The 18,087-nt window shown below is 36.8% G+C and overlaps 1 protein-coding gene across 7 annotated transcripts in view; it reads left to right on the forward strand.

Annotated features, from left to right (window-relative positions):
- LOC143186354 (CUGBP Elav-like family member 1) overlaps positions 1-18,087 on the forward strand; it is a 537,153-nt gene that overhangs the window by 68,094 nt on the left and 450,972 nt on the right. For all 7 annotated transcript variants that reach the window (XM_076390000.1, XM_076390002.1, XM_076390001.1 and 4 more), the window contains exons 2-3: positions 7,071-7,750; positions 9,549-10,107. In XM_076390000.1, the coding sequence (XP_076246115.1) occupies positions 9,902-10,107 (206 nt within the window). In that variant the 5' untranslated portion in view covers positions 7,071-7,750; positions 9,549-9,901. The remainder of the gene's footprint in view (positions 1-7,070; positions 7,751-9,548; positions 10,108-18,087) is intronic.

Genomic DNA, 18,087 nt, shown 5'->3' on the forward strand with positions numbered 1-18,087 from the left:
CAGAAATATGTGCTCATAAAATGTATTTATAGATTAGATAACGTGTTTGGAATTTACTAAATTAATTCCATTTATAGATTTGCCTTAGACGTGTACATGTATACTTGTTAACTGCTTACTTTGAACCAGCTGTGAAATTAAAGTAAATTAAAGTAAATTAAAGACTGCCTATACAATGAGTTACACATTTGTGCACAAAAAATAATTATATTCACAAGCTTAAACTTTAAAGATATTTCGCTTATTGTATTAAAATTGCGAAAATTAAATAAGAATTAAATGCATCAACTAAAAATAAGGTAAATTAGAAGAAATGTGTTCCAGTAGTTTTCACAATTAAATAATCTTTTAAGTATATGTAAATGACTCTGTAAATCAGTACATCTTTTTCTTCAAAAGGCTTCCCTCAAATAGTTATGGTTTTAAAGCAAACCGAAATAAATCGTATGTTTCCTTTTCCAAAATACTTCATATCTTCAATTCTGTATTACGTATCTTCGTTTCTAGAAAATGGTTTAATTTTCTCTTTTGCTACCAAAATCATCAATTATATCTTCAATGAAGGCATCTTCAATAAGGTTCAACTTTGTTGAAACTATAGCCCATGTCATTTTACTTTCTAAGCACAGAAATATTGTATATGTTATAGACTTGCATTTATATGTTAACTATAATAAAATGTTCCTCGATCCAATTTTCAACAGGACAATTTTATTTTAAAAATGCACAACGAAATCACCGCAGAATTAGGTACGAGTACTCTCTTGGCTCGTTTTTGCGCATATTGCGGTGTGCGTTCGAGCATTATACCCTCTGCTCCACGTTCGAATGATCAGTGGTATCACCAGAACGCGTAGCAATACATTAGCGCAGTGCTGTTATGGAACGTGCGTTCGCATGATTACCTGTGCCACGTTTATTTGGATTTGTAATCACTTACCAGTTCGGTCGCTAATGAAATTTATCCTTTGGAATTACATGATCGCGACGTTTCGTAATGTTCCATTGTAACGGTAAATTCGAATACGTGATATGAGAGGATTGAAGAATACTTTATGTCATTTATTGATGAAATAGACCAGTTTAATTAATAAATTTGATAACTAATAATCTGTGTGTCTGCAAATTCTGTTGATGTATATATGGACATAGCTGTTCAGCATAAATATCATTCGTATGCATTTAAATGACAACAGCCTTTCAAATGAGATTTCATATTCAAAGTCAAGCAGTTCGTTGACTTCTTGTTTGTCATGTCACCTTTATACGCAAAATGACACAAGAAATCAATTTATGTAAACAAAATTGTAGGGTTCCATTTAAAAAAAGAGATCTGTTAAAAAGAAGCTTTAGAATAGTATGAGTACGATGTATAAAACGTGTAAACTAATGCACAATTTTCCCATAGCAGTATGCACACATATAGCGTCCATCCATACGATATAATTTTGTGACTCATTATTAGCAACGAGCTTACAGAGTGCAAGTATAACCCATGTTTACCTGGCCAGAATATATTCGTTAAATTGTGACAGTTATTCTAAAGGAAATGGTGAAGATAAAGACTAGTTTACGCTAGAAAATACCATAGTAAATGTGTTGAAGGTTTAGTCAGAAGGCTGAAGTTTAAGCAACTCGTAAAACAAAATCACGCTAACAGTAGTTTTTCTTCTATTCTCACGAAGGTGGATCCATTAACACGCGCTAGACTTCAAAAGTCAGGGGGAAATTTTCCGATCGATGACCGCCAACATGACTAGACGGCTAGGTCGAGTAGAATTGCGTATACCACAGTAACGAGCCGAAAACAGTAATTCATCATCCTATCCCAAACGAATTGGCGGAAGCTACGTCGCTAATCACTAATCAGCTAATTAGTTCACGCAATTTTGCTAATACCGACCCGCGAATATCGACCGGATGAATGACGGGGCGCATCTGCAGCCACGTTAAAGGGGCATTTAACGAGCAACGATGCCACCGGCCATGCGGTGTTTCGATTATACCTCGTACACCGTAATCAGTATTCTATCGGCAAACTTGCCACCTTTCGTGGCCGCGCTAATCAGAGTGAACGCATTTTGCACCTCGGCGATGATACTGAAATGTCGTCCAGGAACGTTCTTTGTTTGGGCTCCTTCATTTTCTGCGGTCCAATCTTTTTGGATTGGAATATAAGTGAGATGATAGGGGCATCCATTATTTTTCAAAAATAGGAAATATGAAGGGAGAAGAAGAAAAGTAAATGAAATTCTAGAAACGAAGAGGTGAGGAATGGAAGTGACAATGAAGCTTTGTCAGATGCTATTTAACAAGCAGTATAGGAATTAACGTCGAGGCACAGTGACCAATTTAGAGCAATGATTTAGATTGACGGATTCAGAATATCTACTTGTTAAAATAATAAGACATCAATTTAGTTTTTAAAATAAGTATTGTAGAGTACTGAATGTCATTGAGATTATCTTAATTGCAAACTTAATAATGATTGAGAAAATAAGATATTGACACGTACATTTTTATGCAATTAAGCAACTAAATGTTGTATCACTTGGTCACATATGGTGTTTCTTAAAATTCACTATTATCTGTAACTAATCTTAATTGCAAACTTAATAGTGATTGAGAAAATAAGATATTGAAACATACATTTTTATGCAATTAAGTAACTAAATGTATCACTTGCTCACATATAGTGTTTCTTAAAATTCACTATTATCTGTAACTAATATTAAGAACATACGAATGTCAGATTTAAAAAAGTCCTGATTCAATCTCTGGTTGGGAAATTGGAGTCTCTATTTCCTCCATGATAAAGAAGAATGAAATTATGAAATGAAAAATATCTTCAAATTAAAAGAAGCATACGCCAACCGTTGGCATATAGACAAGATTTAATTTAGATTTGTACCTAATTCCAAATAGCAGAACAATCTCTACGTGAATACCGTATTTGTACCTCTGAAAGTGAAAATTTACCTTTAATTCTGGTATGCTAACACGTATCTCGCATTTGGAACGTATTACAGGTGTAATGAGTCGCGCGAGGACTATTATTTCACGAGGACAAAATGTAACGATACCGTGGCACCCTTGACAATTTGCAATGCTAATAAGATTCTTGTGACTTTTCATTTCTGGTCGACGACATACAACTGTCTCGTTACATTTATTTCACTGTGCACACAACTTTTTAACTTGTCATATTTTAGAGAGTAACTTTTATGATCTTATTTTATTCAATGCAATCGTTGTAAATGTTCTGATTTATGACATGTTAATCCTTTTGTCAATATCCAAATATCTAGCTACCCATTTCGATGAATTTATTATGTTCTTGTAAGAATATTTCAAAATACTTCTAGACTCTCGTATTTTAAACATTTTTACGTTCATCTCTGTTTCCCCAGTAAAAGTGTTTGCATTAAATATTAAGTATTATAATTAGAGACTTCAAATATAATATGTAAATATAGGTACATATACGCTTGTTCTATAACGGAGGTATAATTAGAACGGTTAGGTAAACTGTAATTAGTTGCATAGATTATGTATTTACTCACAAACTAGCATTTTGTTATTGTTTTTGCGAGTTCATCACAAATAGCTCGTGCATCATTTTGACAATATTTGCGTATTTTCCTACTCTTTACACGTCCTATATTTGTATCTAAATTTCAAGTGATGGAATTAAATAGCTGCATCTCAAACTCATCATTCACACAAAGAGCATTATCATTCTCCCAATAAATAGGATTTCGTTAATTGTGAAAATAAAAGCAATAAATTTTGGAGAGTTAAGACCGTATGTATAGTTGCAAGTAATTCTTTCACTCACGTTAACATAACAATACTTAGTTCATTACAGAAAAGAAACTTGAAGAGTTTCTTGAACAAAAGTGTAAACATGAAATCATTATTAGTAAATAAAATATTCTTCTATGGTTTGATTACCTTTATTTTAGAATTCGTCAAAATCACTATGCTTTGCATGAATTCATTTTATAATGTCAGTATGAGGCACTTAAGCCAATTAAATACACAATTCGAGTTGTTTATTAACGAGTAACTCATTCTGCAGCTAAAGAGAAGATATTTGACTCATTACTTCAATTTCAGTTAGGCTCATTAGTCAGTTTACTCGGATAATGAAATGTGTTCCCCTGAAACTACTTGGGCACATCCTTCCACATCAATCCAAATAAGTTTATGTCAGAGTCAAATGTAGACAGCCCTTCTGAGTTTCCTACAATAACATCAAATGCTTTTCTGAAATCAGTGAAGAGGGTATCTATACTTACGTAGTTTCCGAAATGGTTCAAGAATTCTGAATAATTTGACGGGAATATCCAATATGGAAATCGTGTTGGAAAGGCATAATCGTCGAGAGTGAAATTCGACGCGCGAACTTCCTGACATAATTTTGAGTTAGGCCGTGCAAACAAGAGGTACAACACTCTCGGCTAGACGGATTTCTGCGTTGAACAGTACCTCTTTGTCGAGTTGCAAACGGGTGTTCCATGCTGGCAAACAACTGTTGGCGCTTGGCAATGTAATAGCAATACCCAGCCGTTAGCATTGTTATTTCTTCGGAGGAAGCTAAACAGAGTTTCTTCACTGTTATCGAGTTAAGGTTTCTAGTTGACACTTATTCACGTTTAACCTGCTTCTGCTGGAAATATCGTCCAAGTCAATGCTTCAGAACAAGTGTAGAGGTGACGTCGATCACGCAACGTTTTGGATGGAAATTTATGACTTAAGAGCTATTGTTTCCATGATACGCTGATTTTCGATTATACCGTCGCTTCTGGGTCGTACGATTTGCATCTGACATATTTGTGTGTCTTTCATTGTGCACATGAAATGCATACCACTGTGACAATTATACGCATACCATTGTAACAATTATACGCATACCACTGTTCATAATTTGGAGCTTAGTCATCGCTGAACGCCAATGTTTCGGTGTCCAATTAGGGTTACATAAGAAGTGTCAGAAAGAGTAAGACACCTTAATATTTATGTTAGTTTTGAACAAAATAAAAATGGAAGAAAAATTTATACTATTGAACCTTAACTGCAGCACTATAAAAATATTTTCTTGCTATATCGTCTTCGGCGTTATGTCATCCTTGTGGAATCATTAATAATTTTCTTTTCATTCTTTAAATTTTAAATAACATCATATAAAAATTCTTTATTTGACAGAATTGTAATTGAATTCAGAATGAGAAAAAAAGAAAACATATAATACCATGTTCTTCAAGTGGTCTTACTTTGTACTTCGAACAAATTCAATATATTTTCTGAAATATTTCTAATAATAGTTACATAGTACTTTAATGGTTATATCAGTTTTAAAAATTTCGCATCTATTTAGTGAAATAATACCCCAAGTGTACTGAGTGTACATATGTTTTCATGGTATTTTGTATTTATTAAAACAAATATGTACTATATTGTTTAATGCATCGGTACTGTCTATACGTAAATGATATGCCATTGTATTTTGTTTTACGTAATATTTTCTTATACGTGACATCTACTCTATCTTTAATTGTAACTGATACAGACTTAATCGATTACATTGACATGAAACGAATCATTTGTACGTATCCTATGCAATCCATTTCTTATCTTATTTTTTTTCATTTTTATTATTTAAATCCGTTATTATATTATCACCACATTCAATAAAACAATAATAAAAAATAACTAAATCTTTTAATAAGTGAATCTACCGACATTGTGATGTGTTGATAGAATAGAGGTATTCACTATGTGATTCGATCTAATTCTATCTATATTAGTTTCTCGAACGAAGCAAAGGTGGTTCATTTCCATGTGTTAATCGCAGCATAATTTATGTCTAACATTACACGTCTGTATCGACGTCTTCTTCAGCATCCATTGTCTGCAACACGGAGTATTTTCTTATGTAATAAACGTCGAATATATTTTATACTCGTTGCACACTGTAGATCTAGCAGCGTCTCGAGGACGTTGCTCGTTGTGCAAGTAGACAGTACCAAACGTTCCAACTGTTATCTAATCTTGGAGAGCCGAGTGGCGTCTTCGGGTTGTGGCATGATGTGTTGGTAGTGGAGAAATATTTACTCGCAAACACGCCTTGCTTCCCGTATGCATCCGGCCCCACACACAATTCATCGCGCCCAAGTACCTAAGATCCTTATAATGTCGCATTTTTCACTGATAGTACCTGTTCTCAAGGTATTTCGAAGCTTTGTCTCGTATCTGTTGTAGTTATCTTGATACTATACTGTCAGTGATTACTACATATCTGAGTGAAGTTGCTGATTACGTAGGTTCTTGCTGATTTGATGATTTTTAAATATGTTACAAATGTCGTCACTTTGAACAACTTTTTCTTTTGACAAAATGTGGGTGGTTGATCTTAGCTTCCTAGATATTTACAAAAAATTTGTAAGGTCTGGGTTAGGTTTGATTTAAGTCTAGGTTAGGTCTTGGTAGGTATATAATATTGAAAGTAGCGTGTTCTGTTAATGTCCTGCAATTAGGTTTGAGTTGAGCTAGTTGTTCTTTCGAGAGCGTGCAACACCACACGAGCTACCCGTTACATGTGTACGCTTGCTGCAGACTGCCGTCGTAGAGTGTTTATACACGAAAGTCTTTTTGCGAATATCTGGGAAACTAAGGTCGACCGCCAGCTTTTTTAAAGGAAGCAGTTACTCAAAATGTCGGGATTTATAACGCATTTAAAAATCATCGACATCGATGGAGACCTACATCAGCGACAAATTTACTTATATCTATTTCTACTATAGAGACGCAATAGCAGGATTTTTGCTATATTTCTTTCCCCAAAATTCGTTTGATATCGATTCAAAATAAACGTAATATTTTAACAGTCACCTTAAGTAATATAAGACAACCTTAAGTGAACATTATGGACACGTTTGTTCACATGGAATGTCAATACTTTCGCAATTCCCTTTAGAATCACAAACATACACGAACGACTTTAAGCCTTTAATTGAGCCCAAATCGTTGCTCGAAGAAATAAAATTGAAAGCAATTCTTCTTTACAGATGACACTGTGCACGCCGCCGTCGTAGATTCGACGCAGCAATTCACCCAACGCAAGACCACCAAAAATCATCATGATCGCAAACGGGCTAAGGAGATACTCTAGATAATCGCATAGGACGTTACGTCGTCAGAAAACGATTCATACCACGGATCGTTGTACAGATATTTCTGTCTTAACGTGCACGGTACGTGGTCAACGGAAATCGAGTTCCGAGGGAAGGAAAAGCTGGCATAAAATCCTGCCAAAGAATTCGCGACAGCTGTTCGCGGAGGAAGCGTCGAAAATTGGACCGTAAATGCTCGTAGGAACGCCTTAGCGAGTTTACACGCCAACAGCCGCGCAGTGAGCCGTTTCAACGCGAGAACGTGCTAGTAGGATCGCGAGGGATGCGGCCCATGGGCGAAGGGTGGGGTCTTTGGGCACCGATAAGGCTTATCCAAAGATACGATGGCCGGCGGCTCGGTTGTTGTCGTCAGTCGTAGTGCTCAGGTGGCGTCGACGAGATCGCCGTTCGCTCTAACTCACGCTGATATTGCAAGTCCGCGTCTGTTGTACGTAGTACCGTCACCAGTGTATCTTATTAGTCGGGTCCGAGTGCTCGAGCGCGAGTCAAAGGCTACCACGGAGCGGCAAGAGGATCTGGAGGAGCTAGCCGAAGGTGTCTGAGCGAGAAAACAGGTTGGCAAGCTCTAGAAAGTGAAAAGAATAAGAGGAGGATAACGAACAATCGCTATCGTGGAAACTGTTCCCCCTCTGGCAACTCTAATCGTCCCGTTCTCAAAGCGTCTCGAGATTTTAATTTGACGTTTTAACGCGCGAAGTGGTCAGCGGTAAAGGGAAGTCAAGGAGGAAGCGAAGAGCGGCTAGAAGGAGGAAGAAGGCTGTCGAAAGCGGTGCAAAGCTTGTGTCGGAGGAACAGAGAAGGACGAAAGGAGGAAAACGGGCGGCGTGAAGGCACAAAAGTGCTAGAGAGGGTAATCTGAAAGAGCAAGGCTCTTCCCAGCCTGCGGGCGTAGCTATTTCCCCTCCATTCTCACCACCCCGCTTTCTCTTGGCTCTCGTGTTCCTCCTGAAGGCTTCGCAGCTCCCAGCTTGCGTGCTAAATTATTCGTGACCTCTTTGACACTTGACAGTAGTGGCAGTTCCGGTAATTGTACCTCTATCTTCACTCTCCAGCCTCCAATTTGACTTTCCGTGTTCTAGGCCGGCTCTTTATTCAGCTGCGTTTTTTGGATACGGAACGGAACCTCATATTAGCACCAATCTTTTAATTCATTACAGTTATTTTACTGCTGTTTTTGTATGGCATACATGCATTTTCTTTACGCGACTTTTTACGCGTTCAGGTGACTGTGAAGAATAATTACGAATTAAACATTCATTAACATTGAATTTTGTTCCGTAACAGTTTTTCGAAAATTAAAATGAAACGACCCTACCTTTTATAGTACTTATTTTTTCCAAAGGCTTTTCCACTCCAGTTCAAAATTTAAATCCGTGAGGTATGGCGTATTTTAGACTTGTTCTTGTGTTATTCCCACCCACAGAAAGAAATAGTTGTATGCAATCTTTATTCATTGTAATTTTGCCACATACCACACAGGACAAACACAATACTTGTGTGCAATCTTTATTCGTTGTAATTTCGCGACAGACCACGCAGGACAAACTTATACGTCGTAAAATATTTTTTCTAAAGTCAGTTATTAACACGTTAATAACTTGGATTTATCTTACTACACGTTATACCAAAAGTAGATGATATAGTAGCTCTAAAGTAGGACAGAAATTTAAAAGATAATGATGAGCTTTTATGACAAGCTAATATATAAATGTAATGAGCCTTTAATCCTTTTTCCCCATTAAGTATGTAAGTATTAATTCTGGTAATCGTAAAAAGAGTAAAGCTACCTAGTCTACGAAACTGCGTAAAGCTAGCCTAGAAACGGAGAAAATAATTTAAACTGTAAGAGGGATAAGATGTATGCAGGTGAAGTCGAAGGGAATGGTGAACGCGGAACAACGTTAAAGGGAGATCAGCCTTGTTCTCGTATACGAGCCGAGTTTCTAATTAAACTTAAACTTTTAATTGACTCGTTGCGAAGCCGTTTCGCGCTAGAGGTGTTCCACGTGCGCGTTTAGCTATCTACCTTTCTCCTATTTCACTTCGCCTCGAAGATATTTCGTCTTTGTAAGAGTTTCTTTCTCCTATCTTTACACACTGCTCATTCAACCATGAGTTCTGTTACTCGTAGATCTTCTTTATGACCACTTCGTTGCGATTTAATTACTGGTATTGTTTTATAAATTATCTTTCCCTTCTTTCTCAGCCCAAGAAGGGTTGTTGTCCCTACGAGCTTTCTCTAAGTTTCAAATGTACCCTGGGATCCCTAACTATTCAAATAAAACCCAAATTTCTTCAACGTAAGTCCTCAAACAATATCGTTATATGTATTCCTCTCTGTTTTTTTTATAGCAGTTCAAGCAACCAGGTTGTGGATAACTGACCCTCGACAGCTTTGAGAACGTTCCCCCAAAAATCGATTCTCGTAGTGACCGTTGACTGAAAACAAATTGATATCAGTGCGTTTTTCGTGTTTTCACGTGTATAGTGCTCTTGCGTGTCAAATATCGTAAAAAATTTGAACTATAGTTCAGTGAATTCGTAAATTTTCTCAACGAGGAGTGCGCTTTTAGTTCCCACTGGATACTGTAGAGTTTGAGGGTCGACGCCTTCAAACCGGAAACGAAAACTCAATCCTGTCTTACCCAAGGATAAACAAGACCGAGGACAGGAGGCACCGAGATACGGTCGCCAGGAGGACTCCTATGAAAATGCTTCAATCATTGAATGCTCTGGCGGGCAAGATCTCGCCGGGTTCCCCGACTGACAGCAACGCGAACAAGGTTCACATGCACAACAACAACAACAATAACAACAACAACGTGGTGCATCATCATCCGTACTCAAAACAACCGGCCCAGCAACCGTCACCGTCATCGAAATCGAACAACGGTGACCAGAAAGAGAACACGTAAGTCTCAGGCTGTTATATCTACATCTTTGTAGCAATTCTCGTACACGTGACGCTAACAAAGGACAGCGTAGATTATTTATTATACTTTACCTTGATCTAACATTCCTGACTAGTGATAGCTGCATGTGACCTTGTTTGCATCTTTATCGCCTTGTCTCTTGATCGGAATCAATAGTTGTTCATTATAGAAAGACATGAAATAGTGTTTAGAGTTTTGTGACTAGGAGATTAACAGGTGTAGCTTGTCTGAAAGATAGTATCTTATGGTTGACGGTGGGATTGTTAGGTGACATAAATTAGCGTGCACACAAATTAGCATGATGTAAAATTGCAAAAATTTTAAGTTTATGAATATGGAAGTAATTAACACCGGTGACGCCTATTTATTACAATCTTTTTTCTAACATTAATAATGTTAGAAATAGTTTATCATGATTTTTCTTAAGTGGTTCTTTAATTAGTTGAAGAAATTTTTTAGTTCTTCTTCAAGCAGTCATAAAAAATACATGCTCTGAGCATTCATATGTTTTGTAAATTTAGCGTTCCAGCAGTTATGATAGCGTAATTTTTATAAAAACCCAGAGAACAGGTAATCCATCTCATAAATTTGTAGCTAGAGGGAGATGGAGCACCTTTGTTCTCGTGAATAAAAGCTTTCGTATAGAAATCTATCGTGCTGTGAGTTATAACGGAGCTACAGTATTTCAGAAAGTACTGTGACTCAATTATTTCATATAAACTGAAATTACTCAAAATTTGCAGTTGGAAATTAATTATATTCCGCATTATTTCAAAATTAATGACATCGTAAAACACAACATAAACCCAGAAGTAGTTTCTTTAACCATACATACAATTATCAAAGTCATCAAATTATGAAGTCCAGTTATCAAGTCATCAGTATCAAAATTCATATTCATGGAAAGAAAGAATCAAAGTAATTGACTGCAAATTAAATAAGCAAAGACGTGAGGTCTTACAAATAAAATCAAATAAGGCTATTCTAAAATTAATAGCATTAAGTGTTTTATTTGATAGGTTTCATGACTGAAATCAATTGTCTTCATGAATATGTTTTCAACATATTTGAGAAGTTTATTTACGAAGCATTTAACATGTATTCTGCATGGAACTAGAATTTGACCATCTGCTTCTATAGTCTGCTAAAGCGTTTTCCATGCCAAAGTAATGTCAAAGTAGTTCCTGTTTCTCGGAAGCGCCAGAAAATATGTCCAAAAATCTGTACAAAGAGTTTTAAAGTTATTACTTACCTACTACATTTTGTATCCAAAACTTAAATTCAATTATGTGAAAGTATAGAGATTAAAAAATGGTTGTTATTCTTCATAGTTAGTAATAATATAGACCACTCAAGAGTACAGCGAAAGCGAATAATGTTATGGACTGTAAGTAACAACAATTGCACCCCTTAGGCTAAATGCCTATTGGTAACTTCATTTGTACGATTATCTGGTCACCTGGAAAAACTTATACTGGCGCCATTTTAGTTGTAATACTTCTACCATGAGGAACCATGTGTTTATCATTCGGCCAACTAAAAAGTCGCGTGGTCAAGGTTACTAATATACTCTTATTGTAAATTAGTCAGAGGCTTCGTTTTATAATATAACTACAAAAATATCTACACAACATTATCTTTTTCTCCCGAATCATTAGATAATAGAGAGTTTTATTCTAATGCCGAATCAGTAGGAAATATTATAACCAATAAAGAAATTACATTTGTAGCTAAAACCAAAGCAGTTTTCCAGATCACACAAAAATTGTTCTAACCCTTATGTTTTGAAACGCATTTAATAATCGCATTTCCTAAGAAAGAGACACCATTTACACACCTGTCTGCCACTCTTCCAAGCGTGGAAAATATCAGGTCTCTTCTTCCCATCGTAAACTTGTCTGCTCTACGACATCTTTCGTAGGAAACGCGAGGCACAAATTGAGGAGGGTGTTTCAGTGCCTGGAGAGCGTATAACAAGGCAAGGAACATGATGCCATAGCCCTTCTTTATTATTTCGTTACGTAGCGTAAATGTGGCGATATTCTGCGTGAAAGGGGTAGGAGGGAGGGGAAGAGGAAGCTTAAAATAACTTGGCGACATTCCTCGACGCGAGAAAGGGAGGGCCACCATCCCTCCAGTTCTTCCGTGCAACATTGCTCCTCTCCTCGATCTTTCCTGTCCTCTCTTCGACCCCTATTCTCACCTCTGCTTCACGATCTTCTTCATCTACCCCCCGGGAACCTGTCTAAAATATGTACCCGCTTAACGCGAGAAGCAATATTCGAAGGGCGGAATTCCCCGTTCGAGAACCGGGAACAGAGGATTCGGGGAACGTAATGGCATTTTGAGGCGTAAACCCGCGTTACCGCGTGGGCGGAGCGAGGGCAACGTTTAATGTGCTTTAAAATTGTACATCGTCCTTCATCCTTTAATTTATATCTTGAGACACATTTTTTAATGTGACACGTTTTATTGAAAACGCTTGTTTTACCTTCGGTTGACCTCTGCCTCGACCAGACTTTGCGTGAAATTAGTACTTGATGTGCCAACTAATCAAGAAGAACCACTGCTTTCGAAGAAATAAAACTAGTTTTCTAATAACAATTTATTAAACTTAATACTCGGAAGAGGCGGGCTTTCGGAGATATTCGAAACGACAGAGCTGTTTGAGGTGCTTGTTATAGTGATTTAAGACATTATGAGCAAACTAGAGGTTTCCATGGAACCTCTGATTGGGTATTCCTCTATATTCTGTAGGAAAATGACCATTCAAAGTTCCTTATACCTCAACACTCCTTCCTATTTCATCGCGCTTCTTTAAAGGAAGAACACGATGACTGTGGAAAAGTGCAGAGGATGTTTTTCTAAAACATCCTTTAATCTTTTGTAAGAAGTCAATTTTTGTGAAGTCAATTATACGTCCTACATGTCAAGCAGCTATGGTTGGAGGAGTGACGTAATCTTCAGAAGTCTCTTTTGCGTGAATCTAAATCGCGTTAGACTGTTAAATCGCACACGAGTGCAATATTTTCCCATCGTTGCGCTGTAACCCGGTAACACGCTAGTTCACGTTCGATTAACGGCGTGATGCCGTATTAAGTCGTCACGTAAATTCTCCTTAATGCCTAATACCACAGGACTCTTGCCGCTCCGCTCATAGAATAATAAGATACCACCGCAACGAGTAGTTAATTACGGGAAGTGTTCGCGCGGTCTGCAAGTTGCTTCGGGAAGCAAGCGCGTAAGTTCTCGAAGAGACGTTTAACGCGTTAAGGGAGCCGGATAGGCGGAAGGGTTAAGTGATACGTACGGCTCGGGGGAGGAATTTCCCTTAACGAAAGGGTCACTACAGGTCCCAGAGGTCGCGCGAGGGTTTTCTTATCTAGATACGACTGCCTCGCCTCATCGGGGAACTACATCGAAATTAATTTCTCCGCTTGTTGACAAGCTGGATTTCTATCTCGTTCTAGAGAGGTAGAGCCACCTACGCTTCCCTCTCCATCATGAATTACGCAAATATTTGCTGCGACGAGTCTACACGAATAGCGTCTTACGCGGTGAGTTTATCAGGTTGCCGTGATGGATCTTGATTCGCGGCGATAACAGCTCCTACTGATCGATTTGTCGCCTCTTTACTGTTAATAGACCTGAAAGTGAATTACTGTATACGTGGGATAGTACAAAGTTTCCAAAATTGTTATCGACCAAAATTTTGGTCCTTCTTTTACTATACTCGCTGTGATAAAATTTCATTATTTTCTCGCTTGATGGTATTCGCGTTGTCCAAGTGCTAAGCAACGGTTTTCCGCACATTTAGAATCATCATGTCTTTAGCTTACCTTAAGCCTTGTGTCTTAAGCCGCGAACAGAGCTCCGTACAGACGATGTGCAAGTAGAAGAGACAGAGATGGAGAGCTAGTGTAACGTTCACTTCAGTTTCTAAAACTGTTTCACAGAATTGTTATATTGCTGTGCCATGATAGTTCAAGAGAACTGAAATTAGCGTATCGAGTTTCATTAAACATAGTATTTGTATCGATTTCAAATCTATTCCTCTATTACATATTCGTTCTACACCGAATGAAGTATTAATTAATGTTAAATAGTTACATTTCATATTGATTTATGCAGGAATATTGATTTTCATTTTTTTTCCAAATTAGTTAGTAATAGTTATGATTTATATCGTTAAACGAGACTTTTGCGACAATTTATTGCGTCACACCGCGAGTATTATACATAAGTAACAACCTGTCTTATCTTACGACTGTTTATATCACGTAGATAAAATCTCCTTATCAATGCAATAAGTGCTAAAAATAATAATATTCTCTTTAACATTGAACAAAAATCGTTAAGTTTAAATGGATCTCATCTTGTTGATGGTAATCAGTAGCTTTTGGGAACTTAAAGAATAAATTTCTGTGTGATTATAGTGAATTTACCTTCTATCCTTATCTATTCTTTTATAGAGATAAGTCATATTGTATGCTGATGTCAGGAGTGATTACTCATTTCAAACAAATGACATGAGCAGAAAAAAATATAATGAAATCTATTAGATAGCGGGAGTAGAAACGAACTGCACCTCTCCCACATCTATGAATTAGTCATATCTATGAAAAGTTGCAGAGATCTACTTACAATTTCAATTTGGTAAGATAGTGTAAATACATGGCATAATTAAAAAGTTTGTATTTAATTATGACCACAAACTTTACTATCTAGTTTCAGAAAAAGTTTACTTCCTGTGTTATATTATGGTAACCGTTGCTGTAATTAAAAAACTAATATCTAGGATTAACGAGCACGATTTCATAACTTGTGTTTTCATAAATTTCATATTTTTATTCACACCATATGCGAGACGTTTGCTTCTAAGCCTACGTATGGCCATCAGATATGGCACTAAATAACTTAACATTGAAGAATTATTCGAGGCTTTGATAACAGAAAAATTTTAATCTTTGGCAGTTTTTCACTTTATTTTACTTATATTTTGCCTATACATGGTATCTATACTTGTACCTTCAAGAATAGATAGCATAGATATCACTAACAAAAAGATGTAGAACTATGTGAAACTGCAGCCTCTACTCTCTGGCTAACTACCCAGTAGCTAACTAACTAGATAACAATAGGATAGTTCGAGTAGTATTTTACTGTAATTAGTTACAGTTCTATTTGTATGTACCATAACATATATCTTTGACGACCACGTTTGAACGGATTTATGATCTATTTGTTACGACAGAGCTGAAATCCTCGTCAGTAGTTGAGAAAGTAGGACAAAGCTCCCACTTTGAGCTCCAATGTAAGGTATTCAATTTTTGATCTATAAATGTAAATTACTAAAGAATAGTTCAAACAAGATTTGAATTCTTTAGAGAAGGACGAGAAACCATTAGTTTAGAAGATATCTTAATTGAAATATTGGAATATAACTCGTCAAAGTCAATGCATCTATTATTGCCCATATAAGAAACGATAAAAAAGATTCTTAAAATTTGAATGTGGTAACAAGTACATAATGTCTTCGAATAATTTGAATTTGTAAGAGTAAGTAATTATTCACAAAAATTGGAATATTCACCAAAGAACCTCTGCGGCTCTATTAAATATGACAGTTTCAGAATCCTCATATATTTCTGTCGAAACTCCCAGTTGAAGTCGTCCTGCGGCTCTTCCGTAAACTGTTGTAAAGAAAAGCTGAAGTAGAATGGTGGTTTATGCTACATAAATCGTTTCTGAAGTCAGTGACAAATCTCTTTGGTTCTCTTAAAATGTCCCAGTAGTTGTCAACAGAATTCTAAACAAATCCTTTCAGAGATGCTGGGACGTATATGTAGCAAAAAAATGGGGGCATAGAGGACGCCAGGGTGGAAGAGGCAAACAAAGAAAGAAGCTGAAATTCAAGTGTAATCTAGAAATGAAAGAGCCGGTGTCGGAGATATCGCCCAGGAAATCTGACAAATCCGACAAATCCAAATGCGAAAAATCTTGCGGAACACGCGCCTATGTACAAACCTCGGACCATTTTCTCGACTTTCCTCGCGTCCCTGGCACTGTTCGGCGTGTCTGTGCTGCCGTGTGGTATTGGTGAGCCACGTCTTCCAGGGAAGCGTAAGCATCCCTCGCTAGTTCACGTACCACGTAGCCGTGATATTGTCACATGCCTCCGGTGCAAAGCTCCAAATTGTATCATCGTCGCGTGGTGCATGTGCCACCGACCGATTCTACTTCTCCTTCGCTACCTCTGCACACGTATCTTTCCACTTCGTCCCGCCACTTATACCGAGAACGACAATAATATCCGCCACGCTCGAGTGATCCTTTTTCTTTTCGAGCTGACGCCGTGTCTCGGTGTATCTATAAGCGCGTAACACTTCCACGTTGCCTCCGCGCTCAACCCCCCGATCCTCTGATCGAGACAGCACGTCCAGCACTTGAGAAACGGGAACACGGCTTGGCTAGTAGCCCGACGGTGTGGTGGCGGTTCATAATCGAAGATTCTGCGGTGAAACTTGAACGTAGGAAGTACTTTATTGAGATCGAGATACTCGGGTTCCCACATAATTCGTCTGGCCTTTTTTTTATTTTGATTCATATGGCAGAGAGGGGGGAGCGCTATTCACGAAAGAAACTCCTCGCATGCTTTGTTCGATTCTATGCACTATATTTTATTCTCGTACATTGAACAGTTTTTGTAGATTCCGCTACGACAAAATTGCATATTTTCTAATAACGGGGAAAAATTGTTTTTAGCCTTCCAAATTGAACGTACAAAAATTGTACAGTTTGCGAGATAATAAATATTGAAGTGTTATAAAAGTGGCATGAAAATGGGTGGTTTATAAATAATATTTTACGAAGTTTACATTTGTTCGTATTTTATACCCTAGAGGTCAGAAATGGTTTTTCATATTTCCTTTTAGCTGTTTCAGATTTAGTGGTAGGTTTAAGCTAATTTGATTTCAGACTGTACGTTGAATACCTATTGGCATTGAAGGGCAAACTCAATAGACATGCAACTAGAAAATTCCCGCACATGGTGCTTAGAAAAGAATTTTTATTTTTGCCCTGAAATAGTTAAAATGGAATTTCCCGTAAAAAATAGTCAACATTTTTCAGATACCTATATTTTCAAAAACGTGCTTTGAGAGTTCATATTTGTTTTTTTTTATTTTGTAAAAAGATCATATCGTATAATAAAATGTTGTATAATCAAAAAAATACATGAAATTAATAATAATAACAATAATTTTTTTAAAAACATTCTAATTTTATATTTTGCAAAACTGTGCAAATTTTCATGAGAACAGTAAGTATTTGTTTCAATGCAGAATATCAATTCCTGCTTTGAAGGGTTGTTTTGATTTAATTAACCCTTATGTCATTAACCAAAATTATCATCCTTTAAAGAGAATGGCAAAAGGAGTGCCGGTATTAAAAGTGAAACAAAAACTAAAGGGATAAACAAGTAAATTCTAAGAACTGGCACGGATAATGAAAAATTTACAGTGAAGAACTATTATACTTGTGTGATGGATTCTGGTAGTTGACTGATTAGTTTTCTGATCTTAATACTGAAGTATTACTACTTAATTGTTGGATAATAATTTTTAAAATACTTTGACCCACTTAATGTTCACTCTTTATTTTAACCCTATTGCACTGGTTTTTCCACACTCCCCTTGGCAAGGACAACCGAGTGCAAAGGGTGATATGTTATTATCGGATGTATAAAAGACGCTGATTCTTGTTTCCCGTCAAGAATCTATTACAAAGTAGGTAAGGTCGTACTTACGATTAATCATCCAATAGAGAAGAATGAAGTATAAAGATTTTGTTATACCTATATGTAGAAAGAACTAGTATTGGAAACTAGGATTTTATGTTAATAAGAAGAAATGGGATTTATGTAGTTTCTAAGACTCTACGTGCAAATCTTCAGATGC

This window comes from Calliopsis andreniformis, chromosome 12 (genome assembly GCF_051401765.1).
Source record: "Calliopsis andreniformis isolate RMS-2024a chromosome 12, iyCalAndr_principal, whole genome shotgun sequence".
Lineage (NCBI taxonomy): Eukaryota > Metazoa > Arthropoda > Insecta > Hymenoptera > Andrenidae > Calliopsis > Calliopsis andreniformis.